Consider the following 16,499-nt stretch of genomic DNA (forward strand, 5'->3'; position numbering starts at 1 on the left):
GCTGCATAACACTAAGGGGCAGAAAACACTGGTGGGAGTTGTGTACAGGCCACCTAACAGTAGTAGTGAGGTTGGGGATGGTATTAAACAGGAAATTAGAAATGTGTGCAATAAAGGAACAGCAGTTATAATGGGTGACTTCAATCTACATGTAGATTGGGTGAACCAAATTGGTAAGGGTGCTGAGGAAGAGGATTTCTTGGAATGTATGCGGGATGTTTTTTTGAACCAACATATCGAGGAACCAACTAGAGAGCAGGCTATTCTAGACTGGGTATTGAGCAATGAGGAAGGGTTAATTAGCAATCTTGTCGTGAGAGGCCCCGTTGGGTAAGAGTGACCATAATATGGTGGAATTCTTCATTAAGATGGAGAGAGACATAGTTAATTCAGAAACAAAGGTTCTGAACTTAAAGAGGGGTAACTTTGAAGGTATGAGACGTGAATTAGCTAAGATAGACTGGCATATGACACTTAAAGGGTTGACAGTGGATATGCAATGGCAAGCATTTAAAGATCGCATGGATGAACTGCAACAATTGTTCATCCCAGTTTGGCAAAAGAATAAATCAAGGAAGGTAGTGCACCGTGGATGACAAGGGAAATTAGGGATAGTATCAATTCCAAAGAAGAAGCATACAAATTAGCCAGAAAAAGTGGCTCACCTGAGGACTGGGAGAAATTCAGAGTTCAGCAGAGGAGGACAAAAGGCTTAATTAGGAAGGGGAAAAAAGATTATGAGAGAAAACTGGCAGGAAACATAAAAACTGACTGTAAAAGCTTTTATAGATATGTGAAAAGAAAAAGATTGGTTAAGACAAATGTAGGTCCCCTGCAGACAGAAACAGGTGAATTGATTATGGGGAGCAAGGACATGGCAGACCAATTGAATAATTACTTTGGTTCTGTCTTCACTAAGGAGGACATAAATAATCTTCCAGAAATAGTAGGGGACAGAGGGTCCAGTGAGATGGAGGAACTGAGGGAAATACATGTTAGTAGGGAAGTGGTGTTAGGTAAATTGAAAGGATTAAAGGCAGATAAATCCCCAGGGCCAGATGGTTTGCATCTCAGAGTGCTTAAGGAAGTAGCCCAAGAAATAGTGGATGCATTAGTGATAATTTTTCAAAACTTTTTAGATTCTGGACTAGTTCCTGAGGATTGGAGGGTGGCTAATGTAACCACACTTTTTCAAAAAGGAGGGAGAGAGAAACCAGGGAATTATAGACCGGTTAGCCTAACATCGGTGGTGGGGAAACTGCTAGAGTCAATTATCAAAGATGTGATAACAGCACATTTGGAAAGCGGTCAAATCATCGGACAAAGTCAGCATGGATTTGTGAAAGGAAAATCATGTCTGACGAATCTCATAGAATTTTTTGAGGATGTAACTAGTAGAGTGGATAGGGGAGAACCAGTGGATGTGGTATATTTGGATTTTCAAAAGGCTTTTGACAAGGTCCCACACAGGAGATTAGTGTGCAAACTTAGAGCACACGGTATTGGGGGTAAGGTATTGATGTGGATAGAGAATTGCTTGGCAGACAGGAAGCAAAGAGTGGGAATAAACGGGACCTTTTCAGAATGGCAGGCAGTGACCAGTGGGGTACTGCAAGGCTCAGTGCTGGGACCCCAGTTGTTTACAATATATATTAATGACTTAGATAAGGGAATTAAATGAAGCATCACCAAGTTTGCAGATGACACGAAGCTGGGCGGCAGTGTTATCTGTGACGAGGATGCTAAGAGGATGCAGGATGACTTGGATAGGTTAGGTGAGTGGGCAAATTCATGGCAGATGCAATTTAATCTGGATAAATGTGAAGTTATCCACTTTGGTAGCAAAAACAGGAAAACAGATTACTATCTGAATGGTGGCCGATTAGGAAAAGGGGAGGTGCAACGAGACCTGGGTGTCATTATACACCAGTCATTGAAAGTGGGCATGCAGGTACAGCAGGTGGTGAAAAAGGCGAATGGTATGCTGGCAGTTATAGCGAGAGGATTCGAGTACAGGAGCAGGGAGGTGCTATTGCAGTTGTACAAGCCCTTGGTGAGACCACACCTGGAGTATTGTGTGTAGTTTTGGTCCCCTAATCTGAGGAAAGGCATCCTTGCCATAGAGGGAGTACAAAGAATGTTCACCAGATTGATTCCTGGGATGGCAGGACTTTCATATGATGAAAGACTGGATGAACTAGGCTTATACTCATTGGAATTTAGAAGATTGAGGGGGGATCTGATTGAAACGTATAAAATCCTAAAGGGATTGGACAGATTAGATGCAGGAAGATTGTTCCTGATGTTGGTGAAGTCCAGAACAAGGGGTCACAGTCTGAGGATAAAGGGGAAGCCTTTTAGGACCGAGATTAGGGAAAACTTCTTCATACAGAGAGTGGTGAATCTGTGGAATTCTCTGCCACAGGAAACAGTTGAGGCCAGTTCATTGGCTATATTTAAGAGGGAATTAGATATGGCCCTTGTGGCTAAAGGGATCAGGGGGTATGGAGGGAAGGCTGGGGCGGGGTTCTGAGTTGGATGATCAGCCATGATCATACTGAATGGCGGTGCAGGCTCGAAGGGCCGAATGGCCTACTCCTGCACCTATTTTCTATGTTTCTGTGTTTCTATTCCCCTCAGCAGAAAGTTTATCCCTCAATAGTTAAAGGGATGGAAACAAAATTCTGTGGCTGCGAGAAAAGATGCTCAGTTGATGTGTTGCCTCACAGGTGCTAGCGTCAATAATGTCTCAGAGCAGCTGCAGAATATTCCCAAAGGGGGATTGAGTAGCCAGAGGTCATGGGGTACACTGGCACCAATAATGTAGGTAGAAAGGGGTAAGAGGACCTGCTCAGTGAGTATAGGGAGTTAGGGAAGAGACTGAAGAGCTGGACCTCTAAGGTTTTAATCTCTGGATTACTCGCAGTAACACGTGCCGGTCTGGGCAGGAACAGGATGATAGTATAGATGAATGAGTGGCCGAGGGTCAGGTGCACGGGACAGGATTTCAGATTTATGGATCATTGGGATCTCTTATGGGGAAGGCATGACCTGTACAAAATGAATAGGTTATATCTGAACCTAAGGGGGACCAATATCCTTACAGGCAGGTTGCTAGAGCTGTAGGTGAGGATTTATACTAATTTAGCAGGGAGCCGGGAATCTGAATAATGGGGTTGAAGATGGGACAGTTTGTATGCAAGTGTGCAGTGAGACTGTGAGGAGGGACAGTTATTTTGTAAATAACAAAATTTACAATGATGTACCAAGTCTGGAGGACCTGAGTTATAAGGAAAGATTGAATAGGTTAGGACTGTAGAACATAGAAGATTAAGAGGAGATTTAATAGAGCTATAGAAAATTATGAGGGTACAAACAGGGTAAATGTAAGCAGGCTTTTTCCACTAAGGTTGGGTGAGATGACAACCAGAGGTCATAGGTTAATAGTGGAAGGTGAAATGTTTAAAGGGAACATGAGGAGATGGTTCTTCACTCAGAGGTTTACGAGAGCGGTAATGGTGGAGGGAGGAACAGAAATGATGGTAAAACGTCAGTGGCTGGGGTTTCTGCGGGCAATTGGGAAGGTGCAGGATAGATACATTCCAGAGATGAAGAAGTATTCTAAAGGAAGATGAGACAACCGTGACTGATGAGGAAATCAGAGAGAGCATAAAAGCAAAAGAGAGAGCATAAATCATGCAAAAGAGTGGGAAATTAGAGGATTGAGAAACTTTCAAATACTAAAAAGGCATAAGGAGGGAATGGATGAAATGTGAAGGGAAGCAGGTTAATAATATAAAAGTGGATATCAAAGATATTTTCAGATATATAAAGAGCAAAAGAGAAGCAAGAGTGGGCATGGAACCGCAGGAATATGATGCTGGAGAGGTAATAGTGGGGGAAAAGGAAATAGTGGATGAACTTAACGAGTACTTTGTATCAGTCTGTACTGCGGAACACACTAGCTGAGATCCTTCTTCAGGATTGAGAAAGAAGGGGAGGAGATGCCTGAATGAAAGGTTGGGGGAAGGGGAAAGATGCTAGCTGGAAGGTGATAGGTGAAACCAGGTTGGTGTGAATGGTGAAGGGCTGAATGAGGAATCTGATAGTAGAGGAGAGTGGACAATAGGAGGAAGGGAAGGAAAGGGGATCCAGAGGTTAGTAATGGGCAGGTGAGAAGTGGTAAAAATTCTGAGTGGGAAATAGAGGAGGTGGTGGGGAAATTTGTTCACTGGAAGGACAAATCAATATTTATGCCATCAGGATGGAGGGTAACCAGAAAATGTTGCTCCCCACCCTGATGGTGCCGTCATCGTGGCACAAGGGGAGGCCATGTGTTAACACGTCGGAACGGGAATGTGAATTGGAATTAAAATTGTAAGATTGTAAGGGATAAAATTGGTCCTCTTGAAGATCAGAGTGGTCGGCTATGTGCGGAACCAAAGGAAATGGGGGAGATCTTAAATAGGTTTTTTGTGTCTGTGTTTACTAAGGTAACTGGCATGAAGTCTATGGAATTAAGGGAAACAGGTAGTGAGTTCATGGAAACTGTACAGATCGAAAAGGAGGAGGTCCTTGCTGTCTTGAGGAAAATTAAAGTGGATAAATCCCCGGGACCTGACAGGGTGTTCCCTCGGACCTTGAAGGAGACTGGTGTTGAAGTTGCAGGGGCCCTGGCAGAAATATTTAAAATGTCGCTGTCTACAGGTGAGGTGCCAGAGGATTGGAGAGTAGCTCATGTTGTTCCATTGTTTAAAAAAGGATCGAAAAGTAATCCGGGAAATTATAGGCCAGTAAGTTTAACGTCGGTAGTAGGTAAGTTATTGGAGGGAGTACTAAGAGACAGAATCTACAAGCATTTGGATAGACTGGGACTTATCTGGGAGAGTCAACATGGCTTTGTGCGTGGTAGGTCATGTTTGACCAATCTATTGGAGTTTTTCGAGGAGGTTACCAGGAAAGTGGATGAAGGGAAGGCAGTGGATATTGTCTACATGGACTTCAGTAAGGCCTTTGACAAGGTCCCGCATGGGAGGTTAGTTAGGAAAATTCAGTTGCTAGGTATACATGGAGAGGTGGCAAATTGGATTAGACATGGCTCGATGGAAGAAGCCAAAGAGTGGTGGTAGAGAATTGCTTCTCTGAGTGGAGGCCTGTGACTAGTGGTGTGCCACAGGGATCAGTGCTGGGTCCATTGTTATTTGTCATTTCTATCAATGATCTGGATGATAATGTGGTAAATTGGATCAGCAAGTTTGCTGATGATACAAAGATTGGAGGTGTAGTAGACAGTGAGGAAGGTTTTCAGAGCCTGCAGAGGGACTTGGACCAGCTGGAAAAATGGGCTGAAAAATGGCAGATGGAGTTTAATACTGACAAGTGTGAGGTATTGCACGTTGGAAGGACAAACCAAGGTAGAACATACAGGGTTAATGGTAAGGCACTGAGGAGTGCAGTGGAACAGAGGGATCTGGGAATACAGATACAAAATTCCCTAAAAGTGGCGTCACAGGTAGATAGGGTCGTAAAGAGAGCTTTTGGTACGTTGACCTTTATTAATCAAAGTATTGAGTATAAGAGCTGGAATGTTATGATGAGGTTGTATAAGGCATTGGTGAGGCCGAATCTGGAGAATTGTGTTCAGTTTTGGTCACCAAATTACAGGAAGGATATAAATAAGGTTGAAAGAGTGCAGAGAAGGTTTACAAGGATGTTGCCAGGACTTGAGAAACTCAGTTACAGAGAAAGGTTGAATAGGTTGGGACTTTATTCCCTGGAGCGTAGAAGAATGAGGGGAGATTTGATAGAGGTATATAAAATTATGATGGGTATAGATAGAGTGAATGCAAGCAGGCTTTTTCCACTGAGGCAAGGGGAGAAAAAAACCAGAGGACATGGGTTAAGGGTGAGGGGGGAAAAGTTTAAAGGGAACATTAGTGGGGGATCCTTCACACAGAGAGTGGTGGGAGTATGGAATGAGCTGCCAGACGAGGTGGTAAATGCGGGTTCTTTTTTAACATTTAAGAATAAATTGGACAGATACATGGTTGGGAGGTGTATGGAGGGATATGGTCCGTGTGCAGGTCAGTGGGACTAGGCAGAAAATGGTTCGGCACAGCGAAGAAGGGCCAAAAGGCCTGTTTCTGTGCTGTAGTTTCTATGGTTTCTATGGTTTAAAATCGTTGTCCATCGGAATGTTCCGCTTGTTGCAGATGGTGCGGAAGTGCTCGACAAAGTGGTCCCCCAATTTTCAACGAGTCTTACCAAAGTAGAGGAAGCCACATCAGGAGCACCGGACACGATAGACAACCCCAGCAGATCTGCAGGTTCAGTGATGCCTCACGTTGAAGGGCTATTTGGGGCCCTGGATGGAAGTGAGGGGGAAGGTGTCTGAGAAGGTGCAGCATCCTCCCACAATGTACAAAAACTACAGAGAACAGTCAGGTCAGCAGAAAAGATCATTGGTTTCAGGGTACCATCAGTGTCGGACATGAATGTGTCCAGGACAAAGAAACAGTCAGAAAAAATGTTTTTTGGACACTACCCACTCTGTAAACTACCTTTTCCAAAAACTCCCTTCTGGAAAGTGCTATAGGGCTATAAAACCAAAAAAAAAAATCATGCCATCTTAACATTTTCTTCTCCCAGGCTGTTAATATGATTAACTGTTCTAGTTACACCCCTCCACACCCTCTATCTATTACCCCAATCACTGTACTGCACAGTACACACTTTAAACCGCTTCTTATAATGCCATTTACATTGCAAATGCATGTTGGTATTTATTTCTGCATAATTTATGCCATATCCATCTTTTAATCTCTAGCTTTATGTATATATAACTCTTCTTGCTTTTTAATTGTTCAATGTTGTTTTCTTTGTTGTATGTCGTGCCCTGACGAACGCACCACAACAAATTTGTAATACATGTAAATGTATAAGGCAATCAAAGCTGATGCTTGATTTCTTGATGGATTTATAGAAGGTGAACCTTTTACTCTATCGCAGTATGTGACAATAATAAACCAGTACCAATTCCAAGGAGGACAAGAATTGGTAAGAAAGGCAAGACTATCATCTGCAAGTCCCCCTCCAATTCACACATTCTTCCAAACTGGAAATAAATCAGCAAACTTTAATCTATGCAGATTCTTCAATTTTGGAAATCCCTATCCAACAACACTCTGGGAGCACCGTCACCAAAAGAACTGCAGTACATTACCACTGTCATCCGAGGTCAATTCTGATGGACGTTACACATTATACATCAAGTAGACCTATACATCTGCTCTTTAATGCAAATATCTAATCAGCTAATCATGTGGCCACAACTCAATGCATAAAAGCACACAGACATGGTCAAGAGATTCAGTTGTTGTTCAGACCAAACATCAGAATGGGGAAGCAATGTGATCCATGTGATTTTGACTGTGGAATGTTTGGTAGTGCCAGATGGGGTGGACTGAGTGTCTCAGAAACTGCTGATTTCTTGGAATTTTCATGCACAACAGTCTCTACAGTTCACAGAGATTGGTGCAAAAAACAGAAAATAATCATCCAGTGAGTGGCAGTTCTGTAGGCAAATATGCCTTGTTAATGAGAGAGGTCAGGGGAGAATGGCCAGACTGGTTCAAGCTGATAAGAAGACACCAATACCTCAAGTAACCACCCATTACAATAGCAGTGCGCAGAAGAGCCTCCCTGAACCCATAACACATTGCATTTTGAAGCGTTTGGGCTACAGCAGCAGAAGACCATTAACATACACTCAGTGGCCACATTATTCGTTACAGGAGCTACCTAACAAAGAGACCATACTTTGAGTTGAATTGTTCTCCAATTTTGGCAATTAATTTGCAAACATTTCATCACCATACAAAGAGATATCATCAGTGCACTGTTAATTTGTGGTGTGCCTTTATACATATATATATCAATCAGCTGATCGGTCATCATTACAGAAACTCGGTTGTGATGCAGGGAGGGGATCTTGTTGCAAACAAGCGGCCCACCAGAGAATTCCTAAAAGCATGGTTTTCTGCGAACAATTCTGTATCCAAGCACAAAGACTTCAATCTTGTTTATAAACCAGTGCAGGCAGAGTTCCAGACCACAATGCACAGAGTTCACCACGCAACCAGTCAGTCCCGAGACCACCTCCCTGCATCACAACCGAGTTTCTGTAACGATGACCAATCAACTGATTGATATGTATATATAGGTCAAGCATTCGGAGGCTACACCACAACTTAATAATGCACTGATGATGTCTCCTCATATGGTAATGAAACATTTGCAAATGGATTGCCTAGATCGGAGAACAACTTAACCCAACCTGAGCTACATATTTTCCAAGTTACTTCCGGAGTATAAATGCTGGTAAATGCTGTGCATACTAACAATGTCCAGATTCCAAAAATGTATATTTGGGGAAAAGTAAATCTCCTATTGCTGATCCTGGGTTGTAGTGTGGGAATAGTTTTCATTTTCAACATGGCTACAGTTTTAGCACACATTTTCATTCAAGAAATGCTTTACCTTATTAGAGACATTTATTGGATACTTATTTATCACTTCGGAAAGACTCATCTTGTTGTAGAGTTTGGTGGGATCGTTTCTATCTTCAGACTTGGTTGTAGCCTATGAAATAAAAATACACACATAAATAAATATGTTACAACTTAGTCATAATTCAAACACAGAGGCAAAAATGAAAGCTTAGAAGTTCAAAGTAAACATATGCGACCGTATGCAATCTTGCAGGCAATCACAGAAATACAACAGAATCAATGAAAATCGATGCAATAAGACTGACAAACAACTAATGTGCAAAAGGAGACTACTGAGGAAAGTCAAAAAAAAAATCAAATAGATAATAAATAAATCAACAAACAAACAAATAAATAATACTGAGAATCAAAATCAGGTTTAATATCATTGGCATATGTCATGAAATTTGTTGACTTTCAACGCCAGTACAATGCAATACATAATAATATAGAAAAATACAGTGATTTACAGTAACCAGAGAAAATCTGCAGCTGCTGGAAATCTGAGCAACACACACAACAGTGAATTACAGTAAGTATATACAGTCCCTATAAAAAGTATTCATCCCCTTGGAAGTTTTCATGCTTTATTGATTTACAACAATGAATCGCAGTAGATTTAAATTGGCTTTTTTGTCACTGATCGCCAGGAAAGCTCTTTTGTCTCAAAGTGAAAACGGATTTCTGCAAAGTGATCTAAATTAATTACAAATATAAAACACAAAATAATTGATTGTGTAAGTATTCAATCCCTTCAAGTCACTATTTGGTAGATGCACCTTTAGCAGCAATTACAACCTTGAGTCTGTGTGAATAGGTCTCCATCAGCTTTGCACATCCAGACACTGAAAATTTTCCCCATTCTTCTTTACAAACCTGCTGAAGCTCTACCAGATTGCATGAGGATTGTGAGCGAACAGCCCTTTTCAAGTCCAGACAAAAATTCTCAATTGGATTGAGGTCTGGACTCTGACTTGGCCACTCCAGGATATTAACTTTGTTGTTTTTAAGACATTCCTGTGTAGTTTTGTCTTTAGTCTTGGGGCTATTGTCTTGCCGGAAAACAAATCTTCTCCCAAGCCACAGTTCTCTTGCAGACTGCATCAAGTTTTCCTCCAGGATCTCCCTGTATTCTAATATCCTTAGGGGAGGAATCCTGCCGTCTTTATCTGGTCTGGGCTATATGTGACTCCAACAATGTGATTGGCTCTAATCTGCCCTCTGAAATGACCTAGCTAGCCATTCAGTTGAATCCAACTGCAAAAAGGAAAATAATAAGGAATGAACCTGGATGGCCTACCCCGCATCAACCTAGGCACTGGAAACGACAACAGCAAAACCAGCCCTGTCGACCCTGCAAAGTCCTCCTTACTAACATCTGGGGACTTGTGCCAAAGTTGGGAAAGCTGTCTCACAGACTAGTCAAACAACAGCCTGACATAATTGTACTGGCAGAATCATAGCTTACAGTTAACATTCTAGACTCCACCATCACCATTCCTGGGTATGTACTGTCTCCCTGGCAGCACAGACCTGGCTGAGGTGATGACACAGTGGAATACAGTAGAGAGGGAGTTGCCCTGACAACTCTCAATACTGACTCTGGACCCCAGGTTAAACACGGGCAAGGAAACCTCCTGCTGATTTCCACGTATCGTTCTCCCTCAGCTGATGAATCAGTACTTCTCCATGTTGAGCAGCACTTGAGGAGGCTTTGAGGGTTGGAAAGGGCACAAAGTGTACTCTGGGTGGGGGGCTTCATTGTCCATCACCAAGGGTGGCTCGGTAGTACCACCACAGACCAAGCTGGTCGGGTCCTACTAGACTGGAACTACAGCAGGTGGTGAGGAAGCCAACAAGAGGGAAAATCACACCTGACAGTAGAAACATCTGTCCATAGCAGCATTGGTAGACATGACCAATGCACAGAACTTGTGGAGACCAAATCCCGTCTCTACTTTGAAGAAACCCTCTACTGTGTTGTGTGGCAGTACCATTGTACTAAATGGGATAGACTTTGATCAGATCTAGCAGCCCAAGACTAGGCATCTATGAGATGTTGTGAGCCATTAGCAGCAGCAGAGTTGTAAACTCAACTACAATCTGTAACCTCATGGCTTGGCACATTCCCCCACTTCAACATTACCACCAGGCCAGGGGACCAACCCTGGTTCAATAAGGAGTGCAAGAGGGCATACCTCAATATGAGGCATCACCCTGGTGAAGCCACAATACAGGGCTAATTGCATGCCAAACACCATAAGCAGGAAGTACTAGACAGAGGTAAGTGGTCCCACAACCAATGGATCAGATCTAAGCTCTGTAGTCCTGCCACATCCAGCTGTAAATGGCAGTGGACAATCAAACAACTCAGTGGAGGAGGAGACTCCACAAATATCCCCATCCTCAGTGATAGAGGAGGCCAGCATGCCTGTGCAAGAGATAAGGCTGAGACACTTGCAGCGATCTTCAGTCAGAAGTGCCAAGTAGATGATCCAGCTCAGCCTTCTCCAGAAGTCCCCACCATCCTAGATGTCAGTATGCAGCCAATCCGATTTGTGATATCAAGAAACAGCTCAAAGCTCAGGATACCACGAAGGCTATGGGCCCAGACAAAATCCCGGCAACAGTCCTGAAGGTATGCTCCAGAACTTGTGCCACTAACAAAGCTATTCCAGTACAGCTACAACACTGGCATCTACCAGGCAATGTGGAAGATTGCCCAGGTATATCCTGTACACAAGAAACAGGACAAGTCCAACTCAGCCAATTACTGCCCAATCAGCCTGAAGATATGCAATTATCGGCAAAGTAATGGAAGGGATCATCAACAGTGCTATCATGCAGCACGTACTTGGCAATAACCTATTTATGGATGCCCAGTTTGGGTTCTGTCAAAGCCACTCAGCTCCTGACCTCATCACTTCCTTGGTCCAAATATGGACCAAAAAGCTAAATACCAGAGGTAAGGCAAGAGTGATAGCCCCCGACATCAAGGCAGCATTTGACTGAGTATGGCATCAAGGTGCCCTAGCTAAAATGGAGTCAATGGAAATCAGGGGAAAACCCTCGGTTGGTTGGAATCACACCTGACAGAAAGGAAGATGGTTGTGGTGGTTGGAGGTCAATCATCTCATCCTCAGGACATCACTGCAGGAGTTCCTTAGGGAAGAGTCCTAGGACCGACCATCTTCAGCTGCTTCATCAATGACCTTCCTTCTGTCATAAGGTCAGAAGTAGGGATGTTCGCAGATGACTGCACAATATTCTGCACCATTCGTGACTCATCAGATAGTGAAGCATTTAAAACACCCAAATGCAGCAGGACTTGGACAATATCCAGGCTTGGGCTGTCAAGTGGCAAGAAACACTCGAGCACGCAAGTGCCAGGTCTCCAACAGGAGAGGCTCTAACCATAGTCCGTTGACGTTCAGTGGCATCACCATCACTGAATCCCCTACTATCAACATCCTGGGGGTTACCATTAACAGGAAACTGAACTGGTCTAGCCATATAAACATTGTGGCTACCAGAGCAGATCGAAGGCTAGGAATCCTGTGGCATGTAACTCACCTCCCAACTCCCCAAAGCCTGTCCACCATCTACAAGGCTCAGGTCAGGAGTGTTATGGAATTACACTTGCCATTGACCTAGATGAGCACAGCTCCATCAACACATAAGAAGCGTGACAGAATCCAGTACAAGGTAGCACATTGATTGATAGCCCTTCCAAATGCATCCAATCCCTCCAAAATCAACAAACAGTTGCAGCAGTGTGTACTATCTACAAGATGCACTGCAACAGCAGACCAAAGTTCCTACGGCAGCTACTTCCATCTAGAAGGACGAGAACAGTAGATGCCTGGAAACATCACCACTTGGAAATTCTCCTCCAAGTCACTCACCATTCTGACTTTGAAACATATCACGGTTCCTTCATTGTCACTGGGTCAATGTCATGGAATTCCCTCCCTAACAGCACTGTGGGTGTACCTACACCCCTCATCACGACCTTCTGAAGGGCATCTAGGGATGGGTAATAAATACTGGCTTAGCTGGCAACGCCCACATTCCATAAATGAATAAATTTAAAAGAAATTCATTTTACCCTCTACCTTCACAAGCCTCCCAGGGCTTGCTATAGTGAAGCATCTCCACAGCATGATGCAGCCACCATCATGCTTCACGGTGGGGATGGTGTGTTTCTGATGAAATGCATTGTTTGGCTTACACCAAACATAGCATTTAGTCTGATGGCCAAAAGGCTCAATTTTGGTTTCATCAGACCATAGAGCCTTCTTCCAGCTGACTTCAGAGTCTCCCACATGCCTTCTGGCAAACACTAACTGAGATTTCATGTGAGTCTTTATAAACAGTGGATTTTTCTTTGCCAGTCTCCCATAAAGCTACGACTGCTGAAGCACCTGGGCAACAGTTGTATACACAGTCTCTCCCATCTCAGTCACTGAAGCTTGTAGCTCCTCCAGAGCTGTCATAGGTCTCTTGGTGGCCTCCCTCACTAGACCCCTCCTTGCATGGTCACTCAGTTTTTGAGGATGGCCTGCTCTAGGCAGATTTACAGCTGTGCCATATTCTTTCCATTTTTTGATGATTTACTTAACTGTACTTAAGGGATCTCATTGAATAGGAAATTTTCTTGCATCCATCTTCTGACTAGTGATTTTCAATAACCATTTTGTGGAGTTGCTTGGAGTGTTCTTTTGTCTTCATGGTGTAGTTTTTGCCAGGATACTGACTCACCAGCAGTGAGACCTTCTAGATACGGGTGTATTTTACTATAATCAATTGAAACACGTCGACTGCACATGGTAATCTCCATTTAACTAATTATGTTTCTTGTAAAACCAACTGGTTGCTCCAGTAATGACTTGGTGTCATATTAAATGGATGGTGAATACTTATGCAATCAATTATTTTGTGATTTATATTTGTAATTAATTAAATCACTTTGTAGAGATCTGTTTTCACTTTGACACAAAAGAGTCTTTTTTTCTGTTAATCAGAGTCAAAACAGTCACATTAAATCCACTGTGATTCAATGTTGTAAAACAAAAAACCATGAAAATTTCCAATTGGGTGAATAGATTTTATAGGCACTGTATATATTAAATAGTTAAACTAAAGAAGACATGCAAGAAGAGAAATAAAAAAAGTAGTCAGATAGTGTTCATGGGTTCAGTGTCCATTCAGAAATCGGATGGCAGAGGGGAAGAAGCTCTTCCTGAAATGTTAAAATTTTGCTTCATGGCTCTGTACCTCCCTGCTGATGCTTGCAATGAGAACAAGACATGACCTGGGTGATGGACGTCCTTAATGATGGCCACCACCTTTTTAAGGCAATACTGCTTGAAGATGTCCTGAATGCTATGGAGGCTAAGTTTACAAATCTCTGCAGCTCACTTCAATCCTGTGCAGTAGACCCCCTCCCCCTATACCATATGTGATGCAGCCAGTTAGAATGCCTTCCACGGTACGTCTGGAGAAATGTTTAAATGTTTTTGGAGACATACCAAATCTTCTCAAACTCCTAATGAAATATAGCTGCTGCTGTGCCTTCTTTGTAGCTGCATCAATATGTTGGACCCAGGTTAGATCCCATGAATTTGAATTTACTCACTCTTTTCACTTCTGATCCGTCTATGAGGACTGGTGTGTGTTTCCTCGTCTTACCCTTCCTGAAGTCCACAATCACAATAAGATTAAAGATTATCTGTCACATATATATTGAAGCATCAAAACATATAGTGAACGTGCATTGTTTGTGTCAATGATCAACACTGTCCGAATATGAGCTGGGGGCAAGCCCACAAGAGTTGCTATGCTTCTGCCAGTAACATAGCATGCTTTAACTTACTAACCTTAACCTGTACATCTTTGGAATGTGCAAGGAAATTGGAGCACCACGGGGAAGTCCATACAATTACAGGGAGAATGTGCAACCTCCTTACAAAGCTTGGTAGGTATTGAATCCTGACCAGTGGTACAGTACTGTAAAGTATGAGACTATCTGCTACACATTCTTCAACAAATGAATGACCAATAAGTCGAGTGCATTGTATTGTTTCCAAGTGCATCCTCACAGGCAGCTCTCTACATCAGAAAACGCCTGAGTTCAAGCTGCACTCTTGACATCAATTGACGGTCCCGATGGGCAAGTGAGATGTTGATGCTCTATTTGGAAGTTTGTCAGCACGTCAGGTCAGGTTTCACTGGGGGAATTGGAGATGCAGTCTGTTATGTGAAGAAAAGCAGGGACCTGCATCTTCTACCATCAGGGTAAAATTCCAGGAGTTTCAAAACCCACACTTAATGATCCAGCAGCAGTTTCTTCCCCTCCATCATCAGATTGTCAAGTGGTTCATGAGAATATGAACATTACCTTGTTATTTTTTCCTTCGCAATATTTATTTTTTGCTATTTTAAAATTTGCAGTGTACTGCTCCATAAAACAACAAATTCCATATAATGTAAGTCAGTAATAAACCTGATTATAATTCCGCACTTTCCTTGCTAAGTTCTACCTTACAACCATTATAATTAGAAAGAAAATACTCAGAGGCATTTCTGAGACTCTTAGGCACATGGATGAAAAAAAAATGTAGCTGGAAAGAGCTAGATTGATTTTGGAATAGGTTAAAAGGTTGGCACAACATCATGGGTGGAATAGCCTATACTGTGATGTACTGTTCTGTGTTCTATATTCTGTGTATGTTGAGAGGACATAGGTTTAAGGTGAGAGGGAAAGGATTTATTTATTTACTAAGATACAGTGCAGAATAAGCCCTTCTGGCCCTTTGAGCTGAGTTGCCCGGCAATCCCCAATTTAACCCAAGCCTAACCATTGGGGCAATTTACAATGACCAAGTAACCTACCGACTTTGGACTGTGGGAGAAAACTGAAGGACTCAGAGGAAACTCACGTGGTCATGGGGACAATGAACAAACTCCTGACAGACAGCAGCAGGAACTGTAACCAAGTTGCCTGTACTGTAAAGCGTCCTTTAACATCTGCCGGACGATGCTGAGGATGTGCTACAAGTCTGTGATGACCAGTGCGATCATGTTTGCTGTTGTGTGCTGGGGCAGCAGGCTGAGGGTAGCAGACACCAACAGAATCAACAAACTCATTCATAAGGCCAGTGATGTTGTGGGGATGGAACTGGACTCTCTGACGGTGGTGTCTGAAAACAGGATGCTGTCCAAGTTGCATGCCATCTTGCACAATGTCTCCCATCCACTACATAATGTACTGGTTGGGCACAGGAGTACGTTCAGCCAGAGACTCATTCTACCGAGATGTTCTCATTCAGAAAATGGTTGAGTTGGTTGAAAAAAGCCCTTCTCAAGAACCTTGCCCAGGAAGGGAAGAGTTGATAAAGGCCTGTAGCTAGCTCGTACCCCATTACTGAGGTTTGGATTGTTAAGTAGGGGTTTGACAGCCACAACTTTGAAGGCATCTGGAAATCTCCAGTTTCAGGGAATGTGTTAATAATTTTTTGAACAGAATTGAAAACTATGAAAGAGCTGTTAAAAAGGGTGGTGGGGCAGGGTTGAGTCAGCAAGTGGACAGTTTACTTTTTGTTACAATCTTATACAGTTCTGAATGAGAAATACTTAGGAATTTTGATATGATTGCATATTTTTACAAGGTTGGCTGTAGAAGTTAGCAGTAGCTGTGTCAGTAGCTGTGGCTATACTCTCCCTAATAGAAGTAATTTTGTTAAGAAAATGAATTGTGAAATCCTCACATTTGTACCAGATACATGACTAAGGACACTGCAATTTGGTCATAAGACCATCAGATCATAAGAAGATAATTCCGTAAGATACAGAGGCTGAATTAGCCCATTCAGCCTGTTGAAACCAATCCCCCATTTCTCATGCCTAATTTATCTTCACTCTCAACTCCATTCCCTTGCTTTCTCCCCA

General features: G+C 42.8%; 1 protein-coding gene across 2 annotated transcripts in view; it reads right to left on the reverse strand.

The window, feature by feature from the left end:
- Nucleotides 1-16,499, reverse strand: part of LOC134345127 (neprilysin-like) — a 310,672-nt gene that overhangs the window by 111,913 nt on the left and 182,260 nt on the right. For both annotated transcript variants that reach the window (XM_063045312.1, XM_063045311.1), the window contains exon 10: nucleotides 8,539-8,640. In XM_063045312.1, the coding sequence (XP_062901382.1) occupies nucleotides 8,539-8,640 (102 nt within the window). The remainder of the gene's footprint in view (nucleotides 1-8,538; nucleotides 8,641-16,499) is intronic.

This window comes from Mobula hypostoma, chromosome 4, assembly GCF_963921235.1.
Source record: "Mobula hypostoma chromosome 4, sMobHyp1.1, whole genome shotgun sequence".
Lineage (NCBI taxonomy): Eukaryota > Metazoa > Chordata > Chondrichthyes > Myliobatiformes > Myliobatidae > Mobula > Mobula hypostoma.